Source organism: Centrocercus urophasianus, unplaced genomic scaffold (assembly GCF_019232065.1).
Source record: "Centrocercus urophasianus isolate 14NV4802_14NV808 unplaced genomic scaffold, USGS_Curo_1.0 seq_22, whole genome shotgun sequence".
Taxonomy (NCBI): Eukaryota; Metazoa; Chordata; class Aves; order Galliformes; family Phasianidae; genus Centrocercus; species Centrocercus urophasianus.
In genome coordinates, this window is record NW_024884778.1 from 19021207 (window position 1) to 19048269 (window position 27063).

The window sequence follows — 27063 nt, forward strand, 5'->3', positions numbered from 1 at the left end:
GGGTGGCTCTAAGAAACATTACTGTTTGGGTTATTTAGTTGTGCTGTCTGTATAAGCAACTTACTGCTGGACAGTCTTGGGCTCTCATCGAATCACAGAATTGCAGGGGTTGGAAGGGACCTGAAGAGATCACTGAGTCCAACCCCTGCTAAAGCAGTTCCCTACAATTGGTCACACAGCTCGGTGTCCAGATGGGTCTTGAATACCTCCACAGAAGGAGACTCCACCAGCTCTCTGGGCAGCCTGTGCCACTGCTCCACCACTCTGAGAGTAAAGAAGCTCTTCTACATGTTAGAACAGAACTTCCTATGTTCAAGTTTTAGGCTATTGCTCCTTGTCCTATCACTGCACACCACTGAGAAGAGCCTGGCCTCATCCATTTGCCTCCCAGCTCCCTTCAGATATTTACAGACATCATCAGATCCCCTATCTCCCACGAACACTGTAGAGACTGCAATTCTCAACTGCCTGCTTTTGCTAATGGTGATGTGCTGAGGACCCCATGTGTGTCTGACAGATACCAAGGTGGTCACCAGTACCTGAGGGAGTATTCTCAGCTCTGAGGGTTGTTCACATCATGAACGTAGAGTGCCTAAATCAGAGCCATGCGACATCTCCTTTCTTAAGGTGTGTAATCTCAGCTGAAAAGTCAGCTTCCCGACTTCATCTGTGACTTACCAGCAGTGCTCCGAACGCATTTGGCACTTGCATTAACGACTTTGTCGTCACAAGCCTTCCCGAGCCGCCACCTGGTTGGGTTTTCTCTTTGCTTTTTCAGGGTCAGCATGATTCCTGCACGCCTCCGTAAAGAGGGAAACTTGTGAAACGACGTGTCCCCTTCACCCCGTCACAGCTGGCAGCAGGTCCTGCTTTCAGGGAGGGCAGCGCTGGGCGGCCGGCTGTTGGTGGCCGGGCTGCGGGTTTCTGCTCTGTCGCTGCCAGTGCTCTGTGATTCCCGGCAGCCGGGCCAGCGCGGTTTCGCCCTCTGCCAGTGCTCAGGGCTGCCATCAGAAGGGCAGTGCCGGCAGTGCTCACACTGCTTTCCATAGCACACACGGAGCGCTCGGCTCGCTGCGGGACTCCAGGAATGAGCGCGCACAGAGGATCCGTGTAGCTGCTCCTGCCTGCGCGCAGGGTGCCGGCTTTGGGCTCTGCCCCCTGCCCGCGCTCTGGTGCTGCCGACTCTTCTCCAGGTAACCTCTCCCTTTCCTACCGCCTGCTCTGCAGGGCTCGTCCGCAAGGCGCTGGGGTTCAGAATCCACCTCTTGGTAACAGAGTCTGTGAGCGGGTATGGCCCAGGATTCGGGCTGCCCGGTGCCAGGCGGGAGGCACAGGGCCGTTTCCTGGAGCTGTGCACGCTGTCGTGTCCGTGGCTGGACTGACCATGATGGTAACTGCAGGCGAGTGAGGCATGATGCCTTCTCAAATAAGAGAGGACTTGATTTTGTTTCAGTAGGCACAGATTTCTCTTTATTCTCTTATTCCCCCCTCAGATACCGTCTTTTTCTCGACTGTTTGTATTTCTTTTTGGCAGTGGTGCCTGGACAAGGTCACCAAGAGGCAGGAGAGCCCTTCAGTGCACATCCAGGGCTCCATACAAATTGTGCAGGGCAGAATCTTTTCGTGTTCCTAATGTGTAGTGGTGGGATGTCTACAGGTTGAACTGTAGCAGAGGCATTAAATGCTACCGTGTGGCTTGATTTTTGAAGGAGGATCTGAGACCTTGGGCTTGGCCTCAACACTTGAGGTCCTGATGTTGGTACACATTCCTTGGATGGAGATGTGAGCTGAGCCCTGCTTTGGGGAGAGGTGCTGTGGGGCTCAGGGCAGAGTGGTGGGCAGCCCTGCCCTGCACTCAGCGGTGCCCTGTGCCTGGGGCAGGAGCTCCAGCTTGGCCCCAGTGGGGCATGTCCTGGTGCTCAGCAGCATGGGACTGCCTGGCAGCCCACCAGGAGTGTCCTGTGTTGGCCAGTGTGAATGGGACCATGGTGCAGCATCATGGTCCACATCATTGCCTGAAACTGTCACCAGCGTTTCTTCTCCTCAGTAGCTGTGCACGCGTCCGGCTCTGTCTCGTAGTGGACAGGAACTCACAGGATGAGGACCTGGCCCAGCTGGCTGAACATGCTCTCTCCTGCCCCGCTCAGGTTCTTCCCCTCAGCCTCAGCACACTGAGCACTTGGGAGCTACACACCATTTTGTGGATGGGGAACTGAAACGCATGCAGGCACTTTCATTTGGGTTATGCAGAGTTCCGAAATGAAGTCGGAAATGTGACTGCAGGCAGAAATGCACAAGTTCCTGTTCATGCCTTGAGCTGGTCTCTAGCAGTGATGTGAAGCATGGAAATCTGTACAGGTCCTCTATCTGTAGTCCTCTGTAAGCTTACATGCTTTGTTTTCTGAGCTGGCTGTTCTACTAGCAGGGATCTGCTGGAGGTTGGCTTGCTAATTGGACTGCGTTGAAAGTTCTTCCTATTAACATACACAGGCACCAAATTGTTTAATTTTTTTTCCCTTGCTAAATGTTCTTCAGCCTATGCTTTTCAGATAGTTGAGTCAGGCTGTTCTTATAGACCTGTAAGAATCTTATCATATTCACAAGTGTTGAGCTCAGGTTGGAAAAGCCATAAATGACAACCAACATGCTTGGGAGAAATGATCACCTGCACGGAACCAGCCTCACAAGATGGAGGAGATCTGACCCACGTGTTTAAATATATCTGGTAGAGTGGGCTCCAAATGGAGGAGAGAAATACTGCTGCTGAAGGGCTGTGGTGCAAAAATGAATGATGCTAAATTGGCCTTGAGAGCATAAGACCAAAGAAGATGTAGACCAGCCGCCCAAAGCTGTGAGGGAAAGCATCTAGAGATGTTATTTATGCCTGCAATGTGATTTATAAGGCTGTGACAGTTAACCTGCTTTTGACACAAGCTTGATTTAGTGGCCAGAACTTCCTCATTTTCACAGAAGAGTCTGCCAGATAAGGAAGGGGTGCCTGCCAGAAGGCCACTGCCACTGCTCCTCCCCAGGGAGGTGCTGCAGTGTGCTGCCCTGCTTCTCGGATAGAGAACTCCATGGGGCACCATGACAAGCTGCAGGACTTCTTGCCCTGGATGAGCTCTGAAAAGATGTGAGCATTTGATTTCTCGAAAGGTGAAAGTGATTTCTTATAACACGTGTGCAGATCATTCCTGCAATCTCTGAGATGAAGGTTTCTTTCTGCCCTGATTTCTTAATTCCCTTCTGTAGATGCCTTTTCTCCTCTGTCTGATGCAGGGTGTGGACCACATCTTCCCACCTCTTGCAGGGGGGACTGAGAGGGACAACGTTTGCAACTGTGAAGCCCGCTGGCTTTGTTTTGTCACACATGACAGCAGTGGAAGTTGTGCTTCGCAGGTATTTTTTCCTGTTATTTCAGAGACAGCAGCAGTGCTAAGGCTATAATGAGGGCTCTCCCATAATCATAAGCATAACTCCCATTCCTCTAGGAGAAAAACGTTGCATTTTGTACGTGGGTACTGCCCTAGGTCTGCTGGCAGTGCTTGCTGCGTATCACAGGTTGAGGCATAGTGCTAAACCCCCAGCACCCTGTGTCCTGCTGTACTTCTCCCAGAGACGTAACACAACATTTAGCCTCCCCGGGGAAGCAACAGGGATGGGTTCTGCTGTGTGATTTGCCTCTCCAAGTCAGCACCCAGTTCCCGAGGCTCACTCTGAAGTCTATGGAAAGGGAAAAGCCCCTCGGGAACAGTACTCAGTGCCACGTATTGGTCTCCAGCTGCATCGCCATCAGGAGGAGCTTTTCTCCCCTGAGAACTCTGGTGTGGGAGAGTTTTGTGGTGTGCCCTTCTACAGCTCATCTGTAAGGCGGATGGGAAGCGCTAGGCCATGCAGCTCTGCTGGGACTGCATCAGGGACACAAGATGCTTTGCTTCAGGTGAGGGCTCCACAGCAAAGGCCTGACTACTGCCAAAAACACAGTCACCCATTGGTGTCATTTTCAGAATGCATGCACGGCTGAGATAAAGGTCACCTGGACTCACAGTCCTGTGGGTGGGTTTTGCCGCCCTCCTGGATGTGCAGGAAGGAAGTCAGCACCACACTGGGATGCTCCCAGCAGTGAGCGCAGCGACCCTAGAAAGCATCCTTGGCTTTTGGTGTGCAGTGAGAGATGGTATTGATTTGTTTTTCTCTCTGGGAAGCTTTATTACAAAGCCTGAAGTAGAACTGCCATGTCTGCTTTTGCTTTGTACCCTCCTCTCTGTTGAGTCTTGTAAGCCCTACAAAAGCTCAAAGGAGTGATGCTTGTATAGTTCTGCCAGCGCTTTCCTTTCAGACCAGGCTTCGAGAAGCGTGTGCCTTAGGTGGGTTATGGGAAGGATGCACAAAGACTCAGCTGTCTCCCAGCAGTCTGTGTGCTTGCATGCCCTCCTGGCTGCGGAGAGCCTGCCAGCTATGTGAGAGGCATTGCAGAGCGTGTCAGTCTGGCAAGATGTAGAAAATGATCATCTTGCAAGGAGCGGCTTTCTTTGCATCTGGGGAAAAATGACTTCTGTAAGCAGTGCTTGCTCCCACTTGATTATTGTCACGTAAGACCTTGATTTAATGCAGGTTTCAGCTACAGGAAGCTCACGAGAGAGGCTGTGTCAGTAAGAGCAATGGCTGTAGTGCCTGTCCCGACCGCACGCTTTTCTCAGGAATAGAGAATTAAGGCTGGAAGCTCTCCTGCTGCCTCTGCCAGAGGTGGTGTGAGGGTTCTGCACGTCCCCTGTGATGTGACCAAGCAGACAGCGCAGAAGAATAAATAACAAAAATGCTTAACTGTGCTGTGCTGATAGGAGGGCAGACTTTTATCACCCAGGCATAGGTACATGCGTTGTCTTTGACAGTGCCCGCATACCCCATCATTCATCCCATCCCTTATGCTTTGGTGATACCTGGATAAATGGGGGGAAAAAGGCGCATATATTTCTCAAGGACGTGTTCATGTTTCCAGCATTACTTTTCCATGCTAACATTATGACCTGAATCCAAAGAGGCACCAACCTGCTTTCCAGAGACCGTGTTGTGAGGCAGAAGCCATGCTGCCAGAGCAGCTCACCTCCTGGCAGGGATATGGCCCACACTTACCTGCTCTGGCAACACCCACTGCCTTCCTGCGGGCACAGGGGCAGGCTGGGGCTCACCAGGCATCAGACACCCCGCAGGGCCAGTGGAGGCACAGTTCTGGGCAGAAAATGCCTGGAAAGGGAAGAGTAAAAAAGCTGGACCGGAGGGCAGAATATTTGTTATCATCTCAATTAAGGCTCTCTTGTCATTGTAACATGAACATCTGATCAATCTACAAAGCTCTAGTAACAGTTTGTTAAAGCACAGCTTCTCTCTGAAAGAGACTGCCAATGCGTTTCATGTTTATCTCTCAGGGACTTGGTAGCAACCGTGTGTGGCTTGCAAGTACAAAGACATGTTTTTTTCCTAACCACCTGCCCTCCAGATGCAGCCTGAGCCCTGAGCTGAGCTCTGTCTTTCCATCAGCCTCTGATCAGAGTTCTGATAGAAGCACTCAGTGTGCAGCAGCACCTGCAAGCTGGGCCACAGCAGCGCGTGCAGAGGACTGCCAGGGCGTTCAGTAGGTAGCTGGGAACTGGAACTAGCTCCTGCTCACAGCATCACTTTGAAAACGCCCACACTGTTCTACAAGGGGCTGCTGTGCCCTTACGGCCACGCTGCCATTATCACCTCAGGTGCAGCCTGCCGGGGAGACAAAGCCCTCAGCAACACTCAAGGCAAAAACCTGACAAAGCTGCTTAGGGATGCTGTTGTTATCTCTCACTGTTAAAGGAAGAAGGGAGAAACCACGCAGGTGAAGCAAACAGCTGTAGATGGGGAGTAGAAGAGCTTCTAAAGGAAAGTCAGACTGAATTTGCAACCCCTAGGTGAGAGGAGAAGGCAAGTGTTTTGTACAGGGCATGTTTATACCTCTGCTTTCTTTAGCAAGCAGGGATGCTGCTTTCTCAGCAGCACAGTTACCAGCTTTTTATTTTGCAATGAGGTTCACAGAGCAGAGAGGATTCGTCCAGCATTACCAGCTCCTTCCTCCTCTCGTGCAAGAAGAACAAAGTCCCAGGGGAGGACACGTGCCTTGTCCAAGCCCATCAGCAAGCTGGCAGCTGTACTCACCTTCTTGGCTGGGGTTTGCCTCATGTGCAAGGAAGAGAAATGACCCCACATCCCATGCTGTCCCAGCTGAGCTTTTGCTCATGTTTCCTTCCCTCTGACACCTGCTCTGGGTGTGAGGCCATGGAGGCCTGCAGTCAGCTTGCTGTCTTCCCAGCAGTAATACCAGAGGAGAAAACTCAAGAAGCAAGGAAAGTCAGTGGTTTCCTATGTTCTCTCAACAGCTTATGATCGTGGTTATTTCTGAGAACAAAGAAGTCAGTTCAAGGCTCATTCCAACCAAAGCAGGCACTAAAGGGAGAATGGGAACTGGTGATCCTGCTAATACAGAACTTGTGTAAGACCAATTAGCACTCAGGATTGAAGCAAAATCCAGGCCTGGGTGACAAGCAGATAGTGAGCACAGAGGCTCAGTTCTCTGTGCTATGTCAGCTCGTCACTCCTGTGGCCCAAATGGTGCCTATTGAACCAGAGACAGGGAACAAACTGGGGCAGCAGCTCCAGAGCCAAATTCACTTCTTGGACTGTTCGTACCCCAGTACATTCTGGTGTAAGGTGCTCTGCTGTGGTATCTGATAATGCAGGAGCTCTAACTGAAGCTTTACTCTTGACTGTGGTGGTTATGACTTCCCTGCTGCCGCTCTGCCCCCCACCTGCTTCCTCCCCAGACCAAAGAAGCCTACAAAGAGGAAATTTCAGAGAGCTGAAGACATCTTTGCCAGCCTGGCAAGCAAAGGAGAAGAGTAGATGCAGACACCAACACATTCACTCACCTGTAGCAATCACCTCCTTTAGCTAAAAATCCCAGAAAGCCAAGGAATGGGCTGTGTAAGAGAACAGTTCATTAACATTTATACAGCACACTTATGCTTCCAAATGTCTGCTGAGTCCCAGGCTCTCCCAGCTGATAAAAACTATTGCAAGCTGTCACACCTGATTCTCTCTCTCCAGCCCTGCACGTAGAGGAGAATCTTTAACAAGATTGGGAAGAAAAGAGGAGACAATTTCTCTTTACTATTCTATGGGAAAACAAGCTGTTGGATTATTGTCTGGAAACTGTGCAAAGTGCCAAGATGAGCAGTGAGAGCCTGGAGAACCCTGGTCCCTCCCCATTGACTGAAGGCCTGAAGAGAAAGAGGGGAAGACCAAAGAAACAGCCACAGGTGAGTGCATGTCACCTACAGAGTCTGCCTGAGGTGCCCAGCGTTAACCTGGTAGGATCTGTAGGCAGCCAAGAGCAAGGGAAGCCAAGGTTTTCTGTAGTAAATATTTAGGCTATTCAGGAAAGCAGCAGTGTGTGTGCCCTGGGGTGTCAGAGGTGTTCTGGTGTCCACATGGAAAGCTGCTCAGACGAGGGAGTGGAATGGGAGGAGCTGCTCAGGTCTCTGCTGCAGTCTGGAGACTTTCAGGTGTCACAGCCCTCTGTTTCTGCACTGGTAGTTGGTGCACAGGCTGCTCTGGCCCTGTTCCAGATGCTGTGGTCGGGATCCTAGCAACTCATCCATTTCACCAAGACAAAATGTACATGGTAGTGGTACATGTAGTGGTAAGTACACAAAGTGTACATGTAGTGGTAAATGTGTTTCAACATCAGGAAAAGCGGAGACAACCAGATAGGTTTGTCAGGTGTGACCCTGCTGAATTTTCTCTTTGTTGCAGGATGATGCTGTGGGCTCACTGCCAGAGAAAAAGCCACGAGGAAGGCCAAAAGGAAGCAAGAAAATGAGCACTGTAACTGGACAAATGGTAACAGCAAGTGGCTTGTGTGCTTTAGCAAGGGGAGGAGAGATGCTGGCTGTATGAGAGGGACAAGTGGGGAGGTTTCTCTTGACGGCCAGGGAAAGGCTGCCCCTATTTTGGTTTACCATCAGCTGCTGCTGTTAGACCTACCAGTTCTGTGGCCTTTGTCCAAGCTGCCCCAGCCCTCCCGTGCTGCTGCTGCCTATTCAGCACTTCCCTGCTTTTGTGCTGCATGGTTCCCATGTACGATCAGCGCGATTTGGTGGGCGCTTCCTCCCCAGCTGTCCTCCTCCAGCCTTGGCTGCTTCTGCTGCTTGTCCTGCAAGATCATTGTGCAGAGTTCACTTTGTCCGAGTGAAGTGCATTAATGGTGGTGCCCAGCAGATGCAAGAGATGAAAATATATCTGTTGTTTTCAATGTAGGTAGAACCTCCTGCTGGGAAGAGGCCCCGAGGAAGGCCCCGCAAGTGGGTGAGTGCAGTTCTCAGTCCTTCTCCTCTCTTCCAGGCACAGAGCTTTGGGTGGTAGTGGGAGGTTCTGCTGTGTTTGTTCTTCTCAGTCTCTCTGCAGTGACACAGAGCTGAGCTGGCCTGGTGGCCTCACACGTGTGGGAAGCTCTGGGTGCCCTTGCAGTGCCCCAGCCCATGGCTCAGCTCCCATAGCAGGCTGGGAGAGCTGCTGTGCTCAGGACGTGTCAGTCCATCACAGCAGTTTCCCAGGGCACAGATTCCATTCTGAGGCACAGGGGCTGTCATCTCAGGAGTCCTGAAACACTGCAGTGATTGCTCAGCATGTCTGTTTGTTTCTAAATAAGAAACTTAGAATTGGAAAAAAATTTTTTTTAAAAAAGGGAAAAAAAAAAAAAGAATTAAAAATGGAAATGTAGTGACAAAACAGTGAGTGGGGCCAGCAGGAGGCTCTTCTCTGCAACCAGCAAAAGATTAGTGAGAATTGGTAGCTGGAAGATAAAGGCTTGAAAAAAAAACCTACGCTTATAATCAATAAGGATATTCAGTCCTGCAAACAAGTAATGGCCTGGGATCTCTCTTTGCAGGTGATTTATAAACCAAAACAAAACACAGACAAAGCCACACAAATCTCACAAACTTTATTTATTGCACAGTTGTTACCACAGAGAATTGCAGGCCAAAGCCACACTGTGCACTCACTGCAGCAATCCAGAGGTGTGCAGCTGGGAGCCATGCCTCTTGTTCCCCAGGTTCCGTGGATTGAAGGTATCACTTTAAAAATAAACAGAGAGGTGTTCCCTGAAGGCGTCGTGGTCTGAAACCTTCTCATGAATGAGAGGTTTGTCAGTGCTTGTGGAGTCCACTCACTGGAGTCCAAGCAGTCTCCAACACACCAGAAGTTATAAATTGCTTTACAGCAGAATTTCAGATTCCTGAGGCAAACAGGGGGATTTCAGGAAGCACAAAAGCTGACCATTAGAAGCTATTTTAACTTACAGCTCATGTGGGAGGAAATATCAGGAGAGGAGTGTTAGTGCTGAAAAGGAGCACTGATGAGAGCAGAGCAACACCAGGCAGTATGCATTCACTGTGTAAAAGCCAGGGTAGAGGCTGGTATTTGGGTGGTTGCATGCAGACCAGCAGTCTGGGGCTGGTTTTGGTCCTTCCCAGGGACCAGGGAAAGTCAGGGCTTTACAGGTTGTTTGGGAGAGCCCAAAGCCTGAAGGTTTAACCTTCACAATTGAAGCAGTGCAGTTCTGCTCTCAGCCTGGTAGGGAACAGAGCAAGCAACAAAGCTCTGTGGGAGGGATAAATTCAGTCCTCACTTCGGCTGTCACTGTGATGCAGGCTGAACTGTGGCAGGGAGGCTGCAGCCACGGAGCTCTGTTACTGGAGAGTTCTGGTAGGCAAAGAAGTGAAGTAAATGCTCCATCAGTCTGGGGAGGGGTTTCAGAGCCTGTTTGTAAAACACCTGCTGGTAGAGCTGCCTGGTGGTGGCAGTGAGGGACCGTGTGTGTTCCTGTGCTCCTTTTCAGAACCATAGGGTACTTAGGGTTGGAAGGGACCACCAGAGGTCCACTTGTGCCAACCCCTGCTCAGAGTGGGTTTTGCAGAGCAGTGCTTGGGGTGCCCAGCCTGCAAGCACCCAGGGTGTGCTGAAGTCCTTCCCAGCACCTGACATCTCTTAAGGGTACCAGTGGGACAGGCAGCACCATTCCCTGCTGTTACAGACAGCAGTAGCTGCCATTCTGGGCTTAGGAGGGGCTGAATTCATGGAGCTGTGTGCCAGAGCTGTTACGTAAGGCGTTGCTGCACACAAAGACATGCAGAGCAGTCTGTCAAAAACCTTTGTCCTTTAATGCATGCCAATTTGAAGATGAAACTTTTTCCACACCAACTCTTTTGTCGTAATGCTTCAGAATGTTTTGCTCTCACTTTGTTTAATGAAGCATTGTGATGCCTCAGTTTAAAATTCATTTAATACCAGAAGAGGTTTTTTTTTTCAGGGTAAGGGGAACCAATACAGAAGAAGCGGAGCAGACCTTTGGTTTTGAATTTTCAGAGGACAAAACACTTTGCATTTCAGGACAGGAAACTGTCCTGAAATATAAGAGGGGTTTTCCAGGCTGAAAAACCAGTTCTCCACACCGGGGAGGCTTTTCAAGGTCTCACATCAGACATGCAGTCTGCTCAGGACAGACTCAGGCACCATGCAGAGCCTGCTGTGATTGTATGAGGACACCACACACTGCTGCCTGCTCTCGTGTGCGTTAGAATCATAGAGACATAGAATGGCCTGGGTTGAAAAGGACCACAATGATCATCTAGTTCCAACCCCCCACTACATGCAGGGTTGCTAACCATTAGGCTACAGGAAGGGATGTCAAGTGGGCACGCCTCCAGCCCTGCACAGCCTGGTGTAAATAGCACTGATTGAAAGCATCGTGCTCTGCATCTACTTTGCACATTTGCGATTTTGTCTCCCTGTACTGATGCCACATGGCCGTTTTCATTCTGGTGTATCTCCTCACAGCCTCAGCTGGTGACACAAGGAGCATCTCAGGAAGGCGGCCCTCAGGGAAGCGGTGACATGGACACAAACTCAGCGTCTGCCACGCAAGGTTAGAAATTAGACAACCTGGATCCTCCAGGGCTCAGTGTGGAATCGTGCTCCTAGCAAAGCACACGCATGTCCCCACAGCCGCTCACTGGCTGCAATGCTTCTGCAGATCTGACCAACAGAGGAGTGTTTGGAAGGGCTCCAGAAACACAGGAGGGAAACACATTTCTGCCATCTGATTTGGTGGTGACTACTTGAGTAGAAGGGGAGGCAGAAAGCAGGGGACGGGCAAAGTCTCTATATGACTTCTTACTAAGATAAATTTATCTGCTGCTGCTGTGGTACAGCTGAGTGAAATCTTCAGGCTGTGTTAAGATAGCAGGCTCTCACTTTCTAGTGAAGGTCTTACCTTACCTAAAACTGTGAAGAGCCCTCAGCATTTGGGATGTGCTGGTGTTACAGATTTGTCCCAGTCTGTTTCTTGTAGTCGGATCTCTCCTTCCAAGCTGTGCTCTGTGACAGCACATGGGAGATGTTCACATATCAGCAGCACAGCAGTCATGACACTGGCGCGTTTCTAGGCAGGGCTATGAGCTGCTCTGAGACGAGGTGACAAATAACAGGTGTTACTGTCCTGGGAACACACAGATGCACCATCCAGAGCCCCAGTTGCATTGCAGCCATGGGAAAGTACAAATTCAATGCAGCCCATGCTGCTGAGGGCTGCCCTGAACTAAGGGCCAGCAAAACCTGCACGCAGCTGAACCCTACCTCCAGGGAGCATCACAGGAGGTGATTCATTACGTGCTTTCCCCTGAGTGGGAGGTGGCAGAGAGCCAGCAGCCCAGGAGGGGCAGATGTTGCCTTGCTTTGCCATGTGGTCAGCACAGCTGCTCCCTGTGCTCCTGCAGCACACCGTGTGAGAAGTGAGCCAACTGACACCAGGCGGGCAAACCAACCCCGGGTTCATACAAAGTCCCTGGAAATGCAGTGTGATAAAACTGAAGCAGTTGGCCTCAGCTGCTCAGTTCAGCTTCCTCTGGGGCTCCCACTCCCATATCGCTTCCTGCCACCCAGCTGTGCACTGACAGCAGCGGGGCTATGGGCGGTGAGCTCACCCACAGCACCTTCCAATACTTGGGCATGACCCAAATCCGCAGCCTGTGTGAATGTTCCTTCTCCTGCAGTCTGGGCAGCAGCGTGAGCATGCTTCCCTCCTTTGCACTGAGGTAGGACCAGATGTGATGAAGCAGCACCCCTGTGGTCTCTGTGGGTCTGGGCTTAACTTGCTTATCACTGCTCCTCATGCTGCCCTGAGATCTGCTACTAGGAGCCTGCAGCATGGTCTTCTGCTCTGGGCACAGACAGAGCTTCTAGCTACTGTGGGGTTGATCAGTTTGCTTTTTCCTTTCAGGTGCGGGGCTTTGAGTCCCCATGCTGTAGGAGGGCCCAGAGGAGCTGTGTGCCTCCTGGTCCTGCAGACTGGTCCTGCACAGCTCTCAGTGGGGAAAGGCATTTGTCCCAACTTCGTGTCTGCAGCATTAAAAAGAATTCCCAAAATAAACAATGGCCACCTCCCTGCCTTTCAGTCAGGCCTTTCTGGGGAGAATAAAGAAGCAGGAAGAGCTGAACAAGATATGTGCAAAACTTACAAGCCTGCCCTGGGGCAGCAAAGAAAGAAGAGCTGCTTTAGAGCTAGCCTTTTATTTTTCCCATGGCCTTTGCAGCTGGGTATCCAGCTCTGATTTTCCCATGTGTGTTTGCATAGCAGAAGCCAGGGAACTCCACAAAGACTGTAGCTCAAAGGCTCTCAGTAGCCCCACTCAGGGGCACACTGCCAGGGGCTGCCATTCACATCAGGCTTCAGCCTGAAGCCAGCACAGCAGCACGGAAATGCTGCTGAGAAGTAATTTGAGTGCTTGGGAACAGATCCTTACTGCCTTTTAACCTTGCTCTGGCTCTGCAATAGGGCATCTGAGCAGACCTCTAACTCTCTGTCTCCCATCATCTTTCCCTATAGGCATCACTGGAAAAGACGGTTTCAAGCCCAGCAAAGCTGCTGCTGTTCGGAGGTCTCTGAGCAGCATCGCCGCCGCAGCTCAGTAGTGTGCTGCCTGCTCACGTCCTGCTGGAGCCAGAGGACAGGAAAGCAAGCAGCATTCTTACTGTCATATTTCAAATTGTTCTCTGCGATGATTTTGGCTGCGCTTTCCCCTCTGTTGTCTGCTGGCTTACCCCAAACATCCAAGCAGACTTAAGGGACAAAACAACAAATGATATCTCAGGGAGATGCCTTCCTCAGTTTGTAGTACGTTTTTTGAGGATACTGAACTTTTTTAACAGTGCTACAGTGACACAGTGCCTTGAGCTGCCACAGGTAGTGATAGTTCAATAGGGTGATGGTGTTGTCTCAGTTATATACACATACAGGAGAGGAAAACAATCTGCATAGCTGGCCATTGGACTCGCATCATACCACCTCTGGTACATGATGGTATAGTCCAGGAATTAAATTTTGTTGATTTGCTCATAGGGACTGCGTCTGAAAGATAGAGTTCTCCCCTCACTATACCACAAAGGAGAAAACAACCAAAAACCAACTTGATGGCATTTCCAGCTTACCTACAGTTGTTGCTCCAGTGGTCAGCAACTTGGATGCTTTAGAGGAAAGCTCACACCCCAACACACACCTCAGGGATTGACTCAGAAATATTTCTCCTGGTGCTAGCAGCTCAGGGCCATCTTCCATACCTCGCTGTTGCCTCATGGCACAGCCCCTGGATTTATAGCAATTTTCATGAACATGTTTACAAAGCTTAGTTACAGCCACTGGATTTCATCACTTCCAAGGAGTGTCTGTAGAGAACCAAAGTGACTCAATGGCTGCTGCTTTGCAGAGCTTCAGGTTACAACTGAAATTACCGTTTCACCTGCGTGCATAATGTGCTCTGTGGGGTCCTCTAGTGTTACAGCTGGCTGCTGTACTGTCCTCTAGTGTTACTGGCTGCTACCTCTCAGCCAGCAGCACTCACGTCAGCTCATGCTTCTAATGTCGAAGAGCATCTTGCTTACGTTCTGAGGAATGGGGATATTTCCCTTATCCCCTTGCAAACAGCAAAATCCTGACGGTATTTTCTATCTGGTGGATTCTCTGCCTGCCTATTAGAGGAATAAATTGGGTATTTCAATTATCTTTGACAGGATGTAAAATTGGCTAGCTCTACAGTGTTAAATATTTAAACAGAACATAATTGGCTTTAAATTTATGGCAGCTCATAGCAGAAACCCATGAAATGGTGGTATGTATTGAGCTCATTTATTATCCTTTCATCGTGTCTGTTTCCTTAGCAGGAATGTATTTAATACAAGAAAATACCTGCAGGCATAGGAGTTAAGAGGAAGGGCTGACTGGGGAGAGAGAATAGAAAAAAACACATTTTTTTTCCCTCTCGGTCACTTTGTCCAATCTGCCCCGTTCAGCAGCAACCAGGGGCCTGACCCGGTGACTGTGCTCTCAGGTTTGCCCTAACAGTAGTTTCTTGTGTATGCAGTTTGGTGGTTTGGGCAGAAAACCCCATCAGAGAACTCTTTGTGCCTCCCCTGCTCCACAGCAGAGAAATCAGGGATCAGGTGCATCACAGGGGGCAACCTGAACCCGCAGGATGAGGCAGACTGCCTCCTGCTGCCTGCTCACATCAGCTGGGACAACATGTGTGAGTCTGTCCCTGCTGACTGCTCCTCTGAATTCAGGGCAGAAAACTGGTCTTCAGTGGACATGAATTCATCTGCCGTTCATGTCTGCATTCAAAGGGCACTCCAGTGACCAAGATATCTTACCAACTTCTTTGCCTGATTGGTAATTGAGACAGATTTAGTATTTTTCTTTCAAGAGTGTACTGTGTACTTCATTGAGCCCTATTACCTGAGAGCAGTAACTGCAACCACGAGGGACTGAAATCTCAGCTTCTCTAAATGGATTTGGTTTGGCATCTGTATGTCTCGAGCTTTTCCTATGAAAACCAGGCAAACTTTCCATAGCTGGTGACGTGGTGCAGGGGTGGAATCTGCCTCAGCCAGATAGTAAATGCTCTGGGATCAGATTAGTAGCATTGCGTTGGGAATATAAGTACTCCTTCTCTTGGAAACAAAAAATACAGCATTTGCTACCTCTCAGCTGGGAAACCATGGAAGAAAACAGGAGCCTCTGAAAATGTAACTGCTTTAGAGCAAGCAGAATTCCATGCTCATTTGGGCTACTCTGCACATAGTCAAAATCCCAATCCATAACTTCAGCTTCCACTTTTATGCAGAGACTTGGAATGAAAGTCTACAAAAGGCAGGCGGAATTCCAGTCTTCTTCAGAGAAATAGGGTCTCACCCTGGATTTTCTTATTTGAAATAACCAACACTTTCTTTTTGCCATAGCTAATCACACGGTCAGTGCAGCCAAATCCAGCCAAATCCTACCTCTAAGTAAATGCCTTTCCAATGTTTCTAAGCTTGGACAGTTTGGGTCTGAATCGTAAACAGGTCACTGCAGTTGGATTAGAACAGAGCAGATGAGAGATCTGTTATCCAGCAAAGCTTTAAGATTCTCATAAATGGTTCCAGTTTGGACGTAGGCATAAAAAGAGTTGACAATTTGCAAATGAACCTTGGAGTTTATTTTTAATAAAGGTATAAAACTTCTAGTACCTCAGGCATCTGCTCTGCCTCTTCTGTGTTTAACAGCCTCAGCACACGCTCACATCACTAGCCACGCTTGTTTCTGTATCTGAACCAGATTGCCAAGCATTATAAAACATGACAGTTACTCGGAGCACCCACAGACCTATAAGAAAACAATAACCAGCACGAATGATGCAAGGAAAACCACCCTGCCTAAACCCAAGTGTTGTGCCTACCGTATATCTTCCCGCACCTTGTGAATGGCTTGATCAGGATACAGGATAATTCTGCTTCATCCATGCACTTAGAATTCCCTACAGCTTTTGTCTATGCCACTCAGAGGTGGCTGACTGCAGAGCTTGCCATCTGAAGCCTTCCATGTTTCCTTCAGACTTTGAAAGAAGAGGGGAATTCACTCTGTACAAATTTACCAACAGGTACTGAGGATACACTCCAGTTTTCCCCAGAAAATGTAAGCAGGGAAAAAAGAAAATCACACGACATTTCATGTAAATTCTTTCATTATATTTCAATGCTTAAAACACAGAATACTTGAATTCAATTACATCATAATGCTTCTGCTAGGTTGCACATACACTTCCAAGAACTGTGAGCGAAGGTGCTACTGAACTAAAAGAATACTCCAGTACAAGCCCAGCAAATATCCATAATATTCTTCTAGTCTTATTTTCCATACTTCTTTAACCCAAGGGCAGTTGTCACAGGACAAAACCTACTGCAGCAGGAAGAAGAGTTGAAGAGAATTCCCCCGCAGGAGTGTTTGTTATACAAGCTTTATCTCAGCACTGATGCAGAATGAGGTGTGTGGTTTTGCACTGCAGCTGGCACATGCACTGCTCAGCACTGCGCAGTGGTCTGAGGAAACAGCCCAGCTTAGGTTGCCCTTTCCAGAGTGTATAACGACAACACCAACACAAGTTTCCATCCCAGAATTAGAGGGATCGAATGCTGGCAGGTTGGGATAGCCATGCACCAATGCCACCAGTCATGTCCCTGCCCTGCTGCAGAGCACAGGAGGGTGACAGGCAATGAGTGCCTGCTGCTGAAGGGAGGAATGTGAAGTCTCTGCAGCTGGCTGTTCTCAGTGAGCACTTGGAGGCGATAAAGAAACGGAAGCTAGGGCTGGGGGAACGGGTCTGCTTTTTTAACTGCTCACACAAGCATAACCTCTGGGAAGGCCCAAAAACAGTGGCCTCCAAATTGAGATTACATGGAGTATTTGTACCCACACCCTCCTTCCAACAACCTCCCTAGAGTGCCAACACCAGCAGCCTGGGAATGTCTCCTGCCATACCTTACCAGGCCTTGTGGACAGGCCATTTTCTACGGGTACTGACACTTTTAAACTTCCCTTTCATAGCTCTCTGGTTTTTAAAAGAGAGAGAGACTGAAAAATTAAAGCAACTTAGTCCCGCAAAAATGTCAGAAGGGAAGCTGGGTCAATGAAGAAGGCAGGGCTAGTGAGCTGTTCGCTGCGGGGGTCAGTGGCATGTGTCCAGAAAAGGGTTCAAAAGAAGAAAAATCACAGTGGGGAGCAAAATACAGCACTTAGGAGAACAAAACTAGCTTGGAGGCCCAAACTTGCAACAAAGCATTTTACCTGAATTGCCACTAGTGAAACACCTCCTTACGAAAAGCTCACCTTTAGATCTGCATTCAAATTTTGGCTGGCCCTGATTCCCTTTTAACTCGTGCTGTGGATGGAATAGGATCTGACAAAAGCAGGTGCTGCAAAAAACAAACAAACAAACAAACAAAAAACAAAACCAAACAAAAATATCAGTAGTGATCAGTACATAGCTGGGCACTGATGCTTGTGTGCAGGCTGTGCATGCAGAGCACCATGAACACAGCAGTGAGACAGTCTGATTTGTGCATTCACCTCCAGGGACATCAAGCCACCACCCATCTAGGAGTGAGAGACAATCTCTGCAGATTACCAAAAAGGAGCACTCCTTCCCCCTGGTCACTGATGGCCAAACAGGGTGGACAGAAGCACATACCTTTTTTTTAATCTCCTCTGCAGCTACAAGGCTGAGGAACAGGACAGGGAGGACATGGCTTCTACCCAATGCCATGGCCATATTGGACCCTCCATAGTCCTTTCTGCCATGCTCTGTGTTCGCACTGTGAGAGCACAGCCTGGATCCTGCTGCCATTCCCTAGTCTCTGTGCTGGCCAGTAGCACCCTGGGCTGGTGGCCACCAAAAAGGCTGCAGAGAACAGCGCTCATACAGCACGCCAAGATGGCCAGAGACCCCTATTGCACTTCTTCCCACAGCCCTGATGGAATAATGGCTGAGAGGTGTTTCAGGCTTACTGGAGAACTACTGGCTTATCTGTCAAGACCCACCTTCTGCATTAGCAAGTAATGCAAGCAGAGGTTAACACAAAACTTTGTTTCCTTCAGCAGGAAGAAGGCTCTGCAGGTCAATCAGGTAAGGAAGTAACCAGATGTTCAGCCACCTCTGGGCAGACATTGTAATGTAGAGCTAAGACCTGATTTTCTTCATTCAAAAGAAAAAAGTTTAAGGTTTAATATTCTCTCTGCTTGATAAAACTTCCCTGAGCTGAAGCAGGCAGGACACATGGTACCACAGCCCCACTTCTGCTTGACTCCTCTCTCTGGCTCAGGCACCACCATTCCTAGGTCAGCAGCAGGGAGTCATGTAGCCAGACATGGCAGCCCTGCCTCCAGCTGTGTGTTTTCTCCTCCTTCTACACGGCAGCCTTAATTTGGGATATTCAGCCACTTCCTCAGCTAGGGTGTTACCAGCCAGATGTTCACCATTTCACATTTTAGAACTAGCAAATTCCCCATGCTGCAGTGCCAGCCCAGGCACACATTTGTCAGCATCACACAAGCCACAAGGGGAAAAGCCCATGGTTTGTGTTTTCCCCTGTGCCTCCATGGTATGTGCCTCCAATTTACCACTCAGCTAGAACCATCAGTTTCCCCAGCTAAAGGAGGAGGCTTTGCCACCAGCCACCCTTCCAGGGTCTGCCAATACTGTGGTCGCTGCACAGATGCTCATTCACTGTTCTCGTTGGGATCTGGTGGCACAAACCCAACAGGTAAGCTGTCTGGAACATGCATCTCTCCTCTTTCCCTGATCCAGAGAGCACACAGATGTGCTTGGATAGTTAATCTACAACAGAGTGAGCGCTATTTCTAAGCACACAGCTTGGTAGGTGGTGTCAGTCAGCACCAGCCCAGAACCTGGAGCAGCATGGCAGCTCAGGACCTTGTAGTAGTAGTGGACACACCTAAAACTGCTACTGCCATTGTAAAGGGTTTCCTTCCCAAAGCGGTGACTGTTTCCAGCACGTGAGCCCATCTGTAACGCAACCCAGCAGCGTGACCAGTTGGGCTCCGTGACTCAGCCACACTCGTGAGAAGTCGCTGGTTTGGTGGCTCCATCCTTCCCAATCTCGGCACAATCCCAGAGCAGGGGCAGGTACTGTTCATGCATTGATGGCATTGGCAACGTCTGTGAACACAAGACGGCTGGGTCTTTGGAGGGCTCCTTGGCTCGTCAGCAGAACCTGCATTGAAGCAGTGAAAGATGAGACCCAGCAAGTCCGCCTTACTTTGGTGCACAGCCCAGGGCACAGGCTGTGCAGCACTGTAACTAGATTCAGCCCCTTACTAAGGACAGCAAAGCTGGTAACAAAGCTGGGAGGCATGTTCTGTGAGGACAACTGGGCTGTCCAGCCTGGAGAAAAGGTAGCCTCACTGCTCTCTGCAGCTCTCCAAGAAGGGAAAGCAGAGGGAGGTGTCACACACTGGTTCTTGGAGCCAATGGTAGGAGGGGCATGGCACAGAGGTGTGCCATGGGAGGGTCTGATGGGGCAGCAGGGAAAATTTCTTTGCTGAGTTAAACACTGGAACAGCCTTCCAAGAGAGGATTGGTGCCCCACGGCCTGTCATTATTCAAGAGGCATTTGGACAATGCAGTATGTTAATGTATGTTAACTCGTGATTAGCCCTGAAGTGGTCAGGCAGTTGGACTTGATGACCTTTGTTCCAACTGAACTATTCTGTTCTATTACTCTCTTTTTTATTCTTCTCTACTCTTAAGGTGGGGCTGATATACTAACATGGCATCAACAAGGCTATAAGAAAAATACAATAAGCCAGAGAACAAATCAACACATCCATGCCAATTTAAAATGCTCACATCATGGATTACTGAGTGTAGGTTTTCTAGGACTGCAAAGACTTGCCATGTATGTTTCACCATCTATATGTGCAAAAGCAGCATGCAAAGAGTTGAAATCTCAAGAAGATCTGGAAACATGCCAAAAACTGAACCTTGGCTGCTGTTTTAGACTGCTTCTCTCACTACAGTAAGCCATTAAACTAGTGTGCTTTCCCAGTAGAAGTATCTGTGCATTAGCAAGCTCCAGAGGGAACATAGGTATTCTGCTGGCCAAGCACTACATAAGGAGGATACACTCTTATTGTTCTAAGTTCAACTCTAGCCTTGTCATTTCCCCTCTTTACTACCTGAAGGGAAATCCTCTGTGTGCTCTGACAGAGGAACCTGATGTTTCCCCTGTACATACTGCTCATAGGACAGGATCCTTTGCTTTCATACATCTGTATTCTTCTGCTTTCCTAAAATGGCGTATGGAATATGTTGTTTATCTTCCATGTTCTAATACATCTCCAGCATGTTCTTTGGCAGGTTGGGAAGCATCCCTCAAAGTGAATAATTTTATAATTACAATTGTATTTATTTTCTTTTTTCTTCCCTTCTGCCCACACCAAGCTTGCTACAGGTTACCTGAAAGTGTCAAGTATGTGAAAACTGAGGCATGTTGGGAAGAATTCCTGCTCCTGGAACTGGAAAAGCAAGGGAAGAAGTGAGCAACATGGAACATCTGGAGAGGAATTCAAAAAAGGAGACATGTCTACTCGAAGGGGAGGCTGCACCACTTGCCAGAAGACGTACCTGTTCCAACTATCCCTGCTGGCTCTGTCTTTGAGAAAGGCTTTTTGTGTGTGATAGCAGTGACAAAAGAAACAGAGAACACTATGAAACTAACTGCAAACAATGGTGAGAGCAAGGCTGGCCTGGAAGTCCTGCCAAGATCAGATGTGCCATGCCATAACAACATGAGGCTTTCTGATAGCCTTCCTCAGGACCTGTGGTTAACTGTCACAACTACTTGCTTTACATTCACAACACCTTGTTCTACACTTGTAGCCTTCAGCAAAGCAGATATACCTTAAAACTGGGTGGAAATGTCTTATTTTCAGGGCTGGCACCAGAGAGCCTCAGTACTTTGTGAGCAGTGGAGCCTCCTCTCCTCTCCCATTCATCCTATTTGCCCTAGGTGGTAAACTGCTGTAAACTCAAAGTCAATTGAAGAAATTGCATTGTTCTCTCTTCTAGCTGAGTTGTGCCTGCACTTACCCTTCCCAGGCTTGTTGTCCTAGTTGCCTGACTCTTCAAACCATCCTAAACTCTAAAATTCTCGAGGCCCCCATCTCCAGAACTGGGTGAGGTGAAGGGAGCCCTCTTGAGGTCTCACATGATTTCCTTACAGTACAATTTCACAGAAACTCCTCATCTGTATGAGAACTATTGAGTCATGCATTGAGCACGTGGGGAAAGGACTGAGTCAGCTCTGGGAGCACAAGTGAAGGCAGTTCAGCTGTGAGACAGGAAGGGGTGGAGCCTGGCTGCACCTCTCTTAGATCTCATTTGAGGGCTGACTGTCACTGGAGGAGGATTTCTTTTTAGAGATTCTTCCTCGGTGAAGCTTTCTCCTGTGAACCTGGAATTTTCTGATAGGGGTAAGCAATCTTCTTCCGTTTCTCTATAGCACCTTTCTATTGTGCTAGTCCTTTTGTCATCACACCTTTGTTGTAACAGCTTTCCCAGTGTATTGATCTATCCAATTGCTACATCATCAACAGCAGGGCAGGAGCCAATGGCTGCAATAACATCCTGGCCATTACTATCTTGCTGCTTACCTTGCTCTGTGATGCCTGGGAAGATGCTGCATCTCGCCCATGTTCAAGGAGCTCCTGCTCCAGTTCATCCTGTTCTTCAGTGGGATCAAAGTTGTACATTGGCATGAGCTGGTGTCGTAGCTTCTCCAACCTGCCGTGGAAGGGAAAGCAAAGACTTGGTTGAAAAACTCAATAGACAGAAGGACAGATGCTCAGGCTGTCTTCTCTGCTCCACTACTGAGGCATTTTGCAAGCTGTTTTTCCTTCTGCATGGGGATTCAGCTCTTGTTGCTGCTTGCTAGATAGCAGTTATGTCCCCATCCTATGGGAAGGAGGATAAGAACCTGCTATACAGCTGGAAGGAGTGGAAGATGCCTAGAGAACAGCTCCAGGGATCAACTGCCTTCACTAATCTATGTTGGCAGGCATTACGCACAGAGGAGTCAAACAGGGACTGGATTTTAAGTTCCTGCAGACCTTAAAAGCTCAGAACAAGCCTTATGTATTGGGAAAAACAAGAGGGTGGAATGTAATGGCTGTGCATTTTGCAACTCTTCTCCCTGTCTCTCTGCCTGTGACATCCAGCCCTGCCAAATCACACTATGCCTGCCAGAAGGGGTCTGGTTTTAGCTCCAGCAACTTGAGAGCAGTACTTCAACTATGGACTTGAAATATATATATATATATATATATATAATTTTAAAAAATAATAATAATAAATAGAAATGCAATAAATAGGAAAGAGAGACTGATGCCTGCAGACTGTTCTTAATCTTATTGCTTCAAGTGACAGACATAACAAATTGCCCCAGAGGGTCTCCCTAAATACTGGGCAGGTGAGTGATGGAGGATGGATGGGTGGACATATTCCTGTGAAAATACTTAAGCTGTATCTGAGCATTTTGAGGTTAGGGGAGGGAAATATCCAAGCTGTTACCGGCAGTGTCACCACAATTATCTATTTTGGAAACTGTTAGGATGACACACTCCTGCTGTGCCAACACAGCCATTATCTCCAGCAGCTATGTTTACAGGCCAAGCATCAGCTCCTCCTGGAGCAGTACCCAGATCTGGGCTTGAAAATTTTGTAACAGGCAGCAATACTTCTTGAAGGTCTGCGGCCCTGCCTTAAGGAATTAGGCAGGGAAGAGGTACCATATGTAAAGGTTGTGTACCACTGTCTTTGCTGTCAAAGATGAAAGAATCAAGAAACATCTTCCTGCATGTTGCTCTCCTCTCTATTTTCCGCCAAGAGCTTAAGGAAATTAATACACTAAGTCTTGGAATAGGAAGCTGCATTTCTGCACTATGCTGCTGGCATTGCTGTGACTGAGGCTAAAGAGGCTTTCAGCCTTGCAAGGTCAGTATCATTAACTCAGGCTGTTGGAAAGCACAGATCATGGAATGAGACCCACACTTCTCACAACAGAGTTTCCAGCTTTATCCACTCATAATCCTTTCCTCTCTTTTAATGCATCTAACATAAGAAGCATAAAGAATTTGCAGGATCCCTAACCTCCTCTTGCTCAACCACGTTTTTCCTTCTCAAAGCTCCACAGGAGCCTTTGAAGCTCTGCTGCTAAAGGTAGGCCAACACCAGGAGTGCAGAGCCCCTGCCCTGTGTTCTTTACAGTCAGATGCTGGATTGTTCCCTTGAACTCTCCTCATCTTCCCCTCCAATTCCTAGCCCTACCTGGATTTTGAAACACTGAGTTCCTTACAGCTAACAAGAGATGTTACTTACCTCTTTCTCTTCCTGATATACAGAACCTGAAGGAGAAAGAAAATCATCATTACAAACAGCAGCATGGGGAACAACTGGGAAGAAGAATTTTGGGTAGAGAGCACCCAGAGGAGGTATAGCAAGTCTGATGTCATTGTGCACCAAAGCAGAGGAAAGCAAAAAGTGACAGAAGTGACAACTGGAACTGACGTTCTGTATACATCAGTGTAAGCTTAACAGTGCATCAAGGCTGACACTAGTGCTTGAGTGGCCTGCTATTAGGTGTGTTAGTAGTAGTCAGAATGTTAGGTGTGTTTTAAGTGTAGCTCAGCAGATTTCTATTGGCTGGAGGCCATATGTTGCAGTTTTAGAACGGTTGAAGAACCTTCTCTTTGTAGTATTCTCCTGAAGATTTCCTACAGCATAGAAGCAGTTACCCCCTCCCCAGTACAAAGGGAAGAAGGAAAGAGGGCATGCTCAGTGACTTGCCTCGTGTCAGCCAGTAAGAGTGGCTGTCCTGGGAGGAAAGTGAGGCTTTTGGCCTCCAGAGCCTTGTTCCAAGAACTACGAACGCTGGCTGTTGCTCTCGGGAACTTATGACCATTTCCAGGACAGTGTTTCCAGGTTCTCTTTAGGGGCTTTTGGAGAAACTCCTCCTTGGGTCTGCAATGAAATTTTGCAGTAGTCCCTTTCCATAGGCTCCTCTGCTGCTTGTGTTAGCGAAGCCCTTCCTCACACGAGGAACGTGAGCTTGCTGCTACCTTCATTCTCTGTTGGTAGGTAAATGATCCAGTTATATATTGAAAGAACTGCAGTGCTTGCATTGTCTGTCAGACTCAGAACTATAGCTGTTGATTAATGGCAGGGTTAGTTACATGCAGCAAATCCTTGAGGACTCTGCTGATACCCGAGCAAGGAGAACCTCAAAAATGCAGTCTAGAATGAGTCTAGCAAAAACGGATTCAGTCTGCATCAGTTCAAAAAGACATGCCCACAGAGGAGATTAACAGGGTCCCGGCCTGCTTTAAAAGTTAAGCCGGATGAACTTTCCTATGGGACGCTGGTGTTGACAAGGTTTAAATCAATGCAGCTGTTCCAGTTAACAAGTCAAAACAGACTGACTTGTCAGTCTGCCATTGCTTATTTCAATTGAACTTCCTGTTGCTATTAAAAATAAATACTAATGTTATTTATGGTTTCCTCTAGACCTGCTGAGCAGCCTGCTCTGCCTAGACCCCAGGGAGACAGAAGAAATACTGGAGCACCATTCCTACCAGCTCTAGGTATGCCTTTAATATAATATAGAAGTTAATTCAAATCAGCCCTAGAACTCCGTTGCCACCCTTCACCCGCAGCAGATAGAAATACTAGTAGTGTCTCTTACCATAGCTACAGCCAACCCAATCACAGTAATGATCCCAAAGGACAGCAGCATGGCGCTCATGCTGGGTCCGCTGCTGGCCACATCTGGGATTTTGGTGCTGTTGAAGCTAGCAGTCTCAGGGCTCACAGTAGCTGTTTCTGGTACAGTTGCATCCAGAGTTGTTCCTGCGTCTGGTTTGGCTGTTGTGGTGCTGCTGTGGTATAAGTCACGTGCAGAAGGTGAGCTGGAATTCATCCTGCCAGCTCTTAGCGTCTTTTGCCAAGCTGCTGTGCCCTCCACTCAAGAGACAGGTGCCAGCTACAGCACCAGAGAGTTTCCCCTCGTTTCAAGGACCCTCACGTGTGATCTACCTCACAGCCTCATCAATGATGGCTTTTCTGTGTAGGAGCCACACAAGTTTCTTCCTAGGAAAGAATGAGAACAGATGCACAGTGCAAAGCTCTTAGAGATGGCAGAACCTTTTCCACAGCTTAACTAGTATAGTTTTCGAGAGCAGCTCACAGATGCCCACTCAATTTTTTTTTTAAGTGCATTTTTCAGAGGTACTGAGAGCCCCCAACGTCCTGCGTGGTTCAGTCACCACTTAACTGAGCTGAGGCCAGTCACCACTTGCTACTTCAGCTTGGCCTCCCTGCAGCAATTGGCAGAGCTGTGTAGTGTCTCAGAACCCCTCTGTCTTCAGTCTGCTACAGGATGAGCTAGGCAGCCTTCATCCATACGACAATAACAGGACCTCTCTTCTTTTCCTCTTTTGCTTTCAACTTACAGAAAGTTTCAGAGATCTCATCCATCAAAATGGCACTCAGCTCTGACACATCTGTATTTTGGACCCAGTAAAAATCACCCTGAAGTATCACAGAATGGCCAGGGTTAGAAGGGACATCAAGGATCTCCAATCCCCCTGCCATACTCAAGGCCACCAACCTCCACATTTAATACTAAACTAGGTTGCCCAGGGCCCCATCCAACCTGACCTTGAACACCTCTAGGGATGCAGAAACCGCAGCCTCTCTGGGCAGCTGTTCCAGCACCTCACCACTAGAAGTAGAACTTCCCTGCTGTGGTGGTGGCTGGTGATTAATAAGTCACTGCACTGTGCACCTCTCCATTGTCCCTCAGCCCATGCACTCTGCAGAGGCAGCTTCTTTAAAGCAGTGGGTTGCACCGGTCCCCATCTGCTACTAAAGATGGTATTTCTAGTCTCCCATGAAAGCACCTACACAGGCTTACTCATGCACTGCTAATTATTGGTATTAATTTTAAAACTGATCCCATTTTGGAGTTGTGCAATTTGACAGATATATTCATACTGAAAACATGAAAGGCTTTAATTGTTTCATGTTTCTATTGTGCAAATGATCAGGAGTTGCAAAACACCATGGGATGATCCTACAGGAAGTATTTGCACAACTTCATTTATAAGATCTCTGTATGTGACATCAGGCCTACAATTACTTTAGTGAAACACAGCTACCTCTGGAGCAGAGCGGTGCAGATCTCAAGAACTACCACAGCAGACTTCTGATCATTTTTCTGTAGTTCAGCAGACATTACATCTCCAAACTGGAATGCAAAGGGACATGGGTTAATGAGCTCTGAATAGAAAAAGATGTGCCTGCAAAGATAAATGAGCCGTTGTTCAGCTCCACTGTTCTATTCTGGGCAAGGTTATTGCACACTTCTCATTACTGTGATGCCTCTCTGCCGTCCACGGCTGCATTAAGCAGCACGATTAACATCTGTCACTACCAACCGAAGCAGAGTCATCGTGCAAGGCAAGCAGCAGCGGGGCCGGGCGGGGTCCGCCAGCAGCACGAGCGGGCGGTCAGCTCATACGGCGCTCGTCCCGGGCGTGCAGGTCTCTCCCACACAACTTTGTGAAGGAGGTGGTGAGAGACGCCGAACCGCCACGAGTTTCTAAATCAGCGTGAAGGCAGACGGCAATTGTGCTCCGGTCACGCCTAACAGCGTGGCGAGAGGCGGCTCACCGCGCCGATCGGAAGGCGTCCCTCACCGACCGAGCGGCCCAGGAAGGGGCGCCCCGCGCTGCCGGCACTGCGGCACGGGCTGCACCGGGAGGGCTCCGCACAGGGCAGCGCGGCGCCGGGCCGCGGGGCGACGGAAGCAGAACGCTTCTTCGGTTGCGCTCCGCCCCTCACGGCGCCGCGGGGGCGCAAAGCGCGAGGCCTCCGCCGCCCTCCCGGCAGCACCGCGGAGCCGACTCCGGCCGGCCCCGCCTCCCAGAGCCCGGCCGCCGCCCGCGGGACGGCCGCTCGTCCCGGGCCGGGCGAAGACGGAGCCGCCCCAAGGTTCGCGCCGCGGCCCGGCCCGCCGCCCTCGCGCCCTTCCCCG

General features: G+C 49.0%; 3 protein-coding genes and 1 long non-coding RNA gene across 10 annotated transcripts in view; 3 read left to right on the plus strand and 1 right to left on the minus strand.

Annotated features, from left to right (window-relative positions):
* Positions 1-1107: 1107 nt before the first annotated feature.
* LOC122162748 (high mobility group protein HMGI-C-like) lies at positions 1108-15699 on the plus strand. Of its 3 annotated transcripts, none has more exons than XM_042823375.1 (6): positions 1108-1193; positions 7132-7343; positions 7840-7926; positions 8344-8391; positions 10924-11011; positions 12971-15699. In XM_042823375.1, exons 2-6 carry the CDS (start codon positions 7254-7256, stop codon positions 13054-13056), a joined length of 399 nt encoding a protein of 132 aa, XP_042679309.1. In that variant the 5' UTR covers positions 1108-1193; positions 7132-7253; the 3' UTR covers positions 13057-15699. The 3 variants fall into 3 exon arrangements, with proteins under 3 accessions (XP_042679309.1, XP_042679311.1, XP_042679310.1); XM_042823377.1 differs by lacking the exon at positions 1108-1193 and adding an exon at positions 3347-3399; XM_042823376.1 differs by lacking the exon at positions 1108-1193 and having other exon boundaries at positions 7119-7343.
* A 422-nt stretch (positions 15700-16121) lies between these two features.
* CUNH3orf18 (chromosome unknown C3orf18 homolog) lies at positions 16122-26677 on the minus strand. 4 transcript variants are annotated; one of them, XR_006169679.1, is made up of 6 exons: positions 26186-26670; positions 24712-24904; positions 23349-23374; positions 21626-21755; positions 18907-19185; positions 16122-17367 (listed from the first exon to the last, which is right to left on the minus strand). XR_006169679.1 is itself a non-coding variant. In XM_042823373.1 (6 exons), exons 1-6 carry the CDS (start codon positions 26260-26262, stop codon positions 19176-19178), a joined length of 495 nt encoding a protein of 164 aa, XP_042679307.1. In that variant the 5' UTR covers positions 26263-26677; the 3' UTR covers positions 19107-19175. The 4 variants fall into 4 exon arrangements, 3 of the variants coding, with proteins under 3 accessions (XP_042679305.1, XP_042679308.1, XP_042679307.1); XM_042823373.1 differs by lacking the exon at positions 16122-17367 and adding an exon at positions 20430-20488 and having other exon boundaries at positions 19107-19185; positions 26186-26677; XM_042823371.1 differs by having other exon boundaries at positions 16122-19185.
* On the plus strand, positions 23372-25626 carry LOC122162753. 2 transcript variants are annotated; one of them, XR_006169685.1, is made up of 3 exons: positions 23372-23554; positions 24534-24610; positions 25480-25626. It is a non-coding gene; the product is annotated as an uncharacterized LOC122162753 (long non-coding RNA). The 2 variants fall into 2 exon arrangements; XR_006169686.1 differs by having other exon boundaries at positions 23372-23461.
* Positions 26678-26980: 303 nt separating the features above from the next.
* Positions 26981-27063, plus strand: part of HEMK1 (HemK methyltransferase family member 1) — a 70343-nt gene continuing 70260 nt past the window's right edge. The window contains exon 1 of the mRNA XM_042823364.1: positions 26981-27020. The gene's annotated coding sequence lies outside the window, so the exon portion shown is untranslated. The remainder of the gene's footprint in view (positions 27021-27063) is intronic.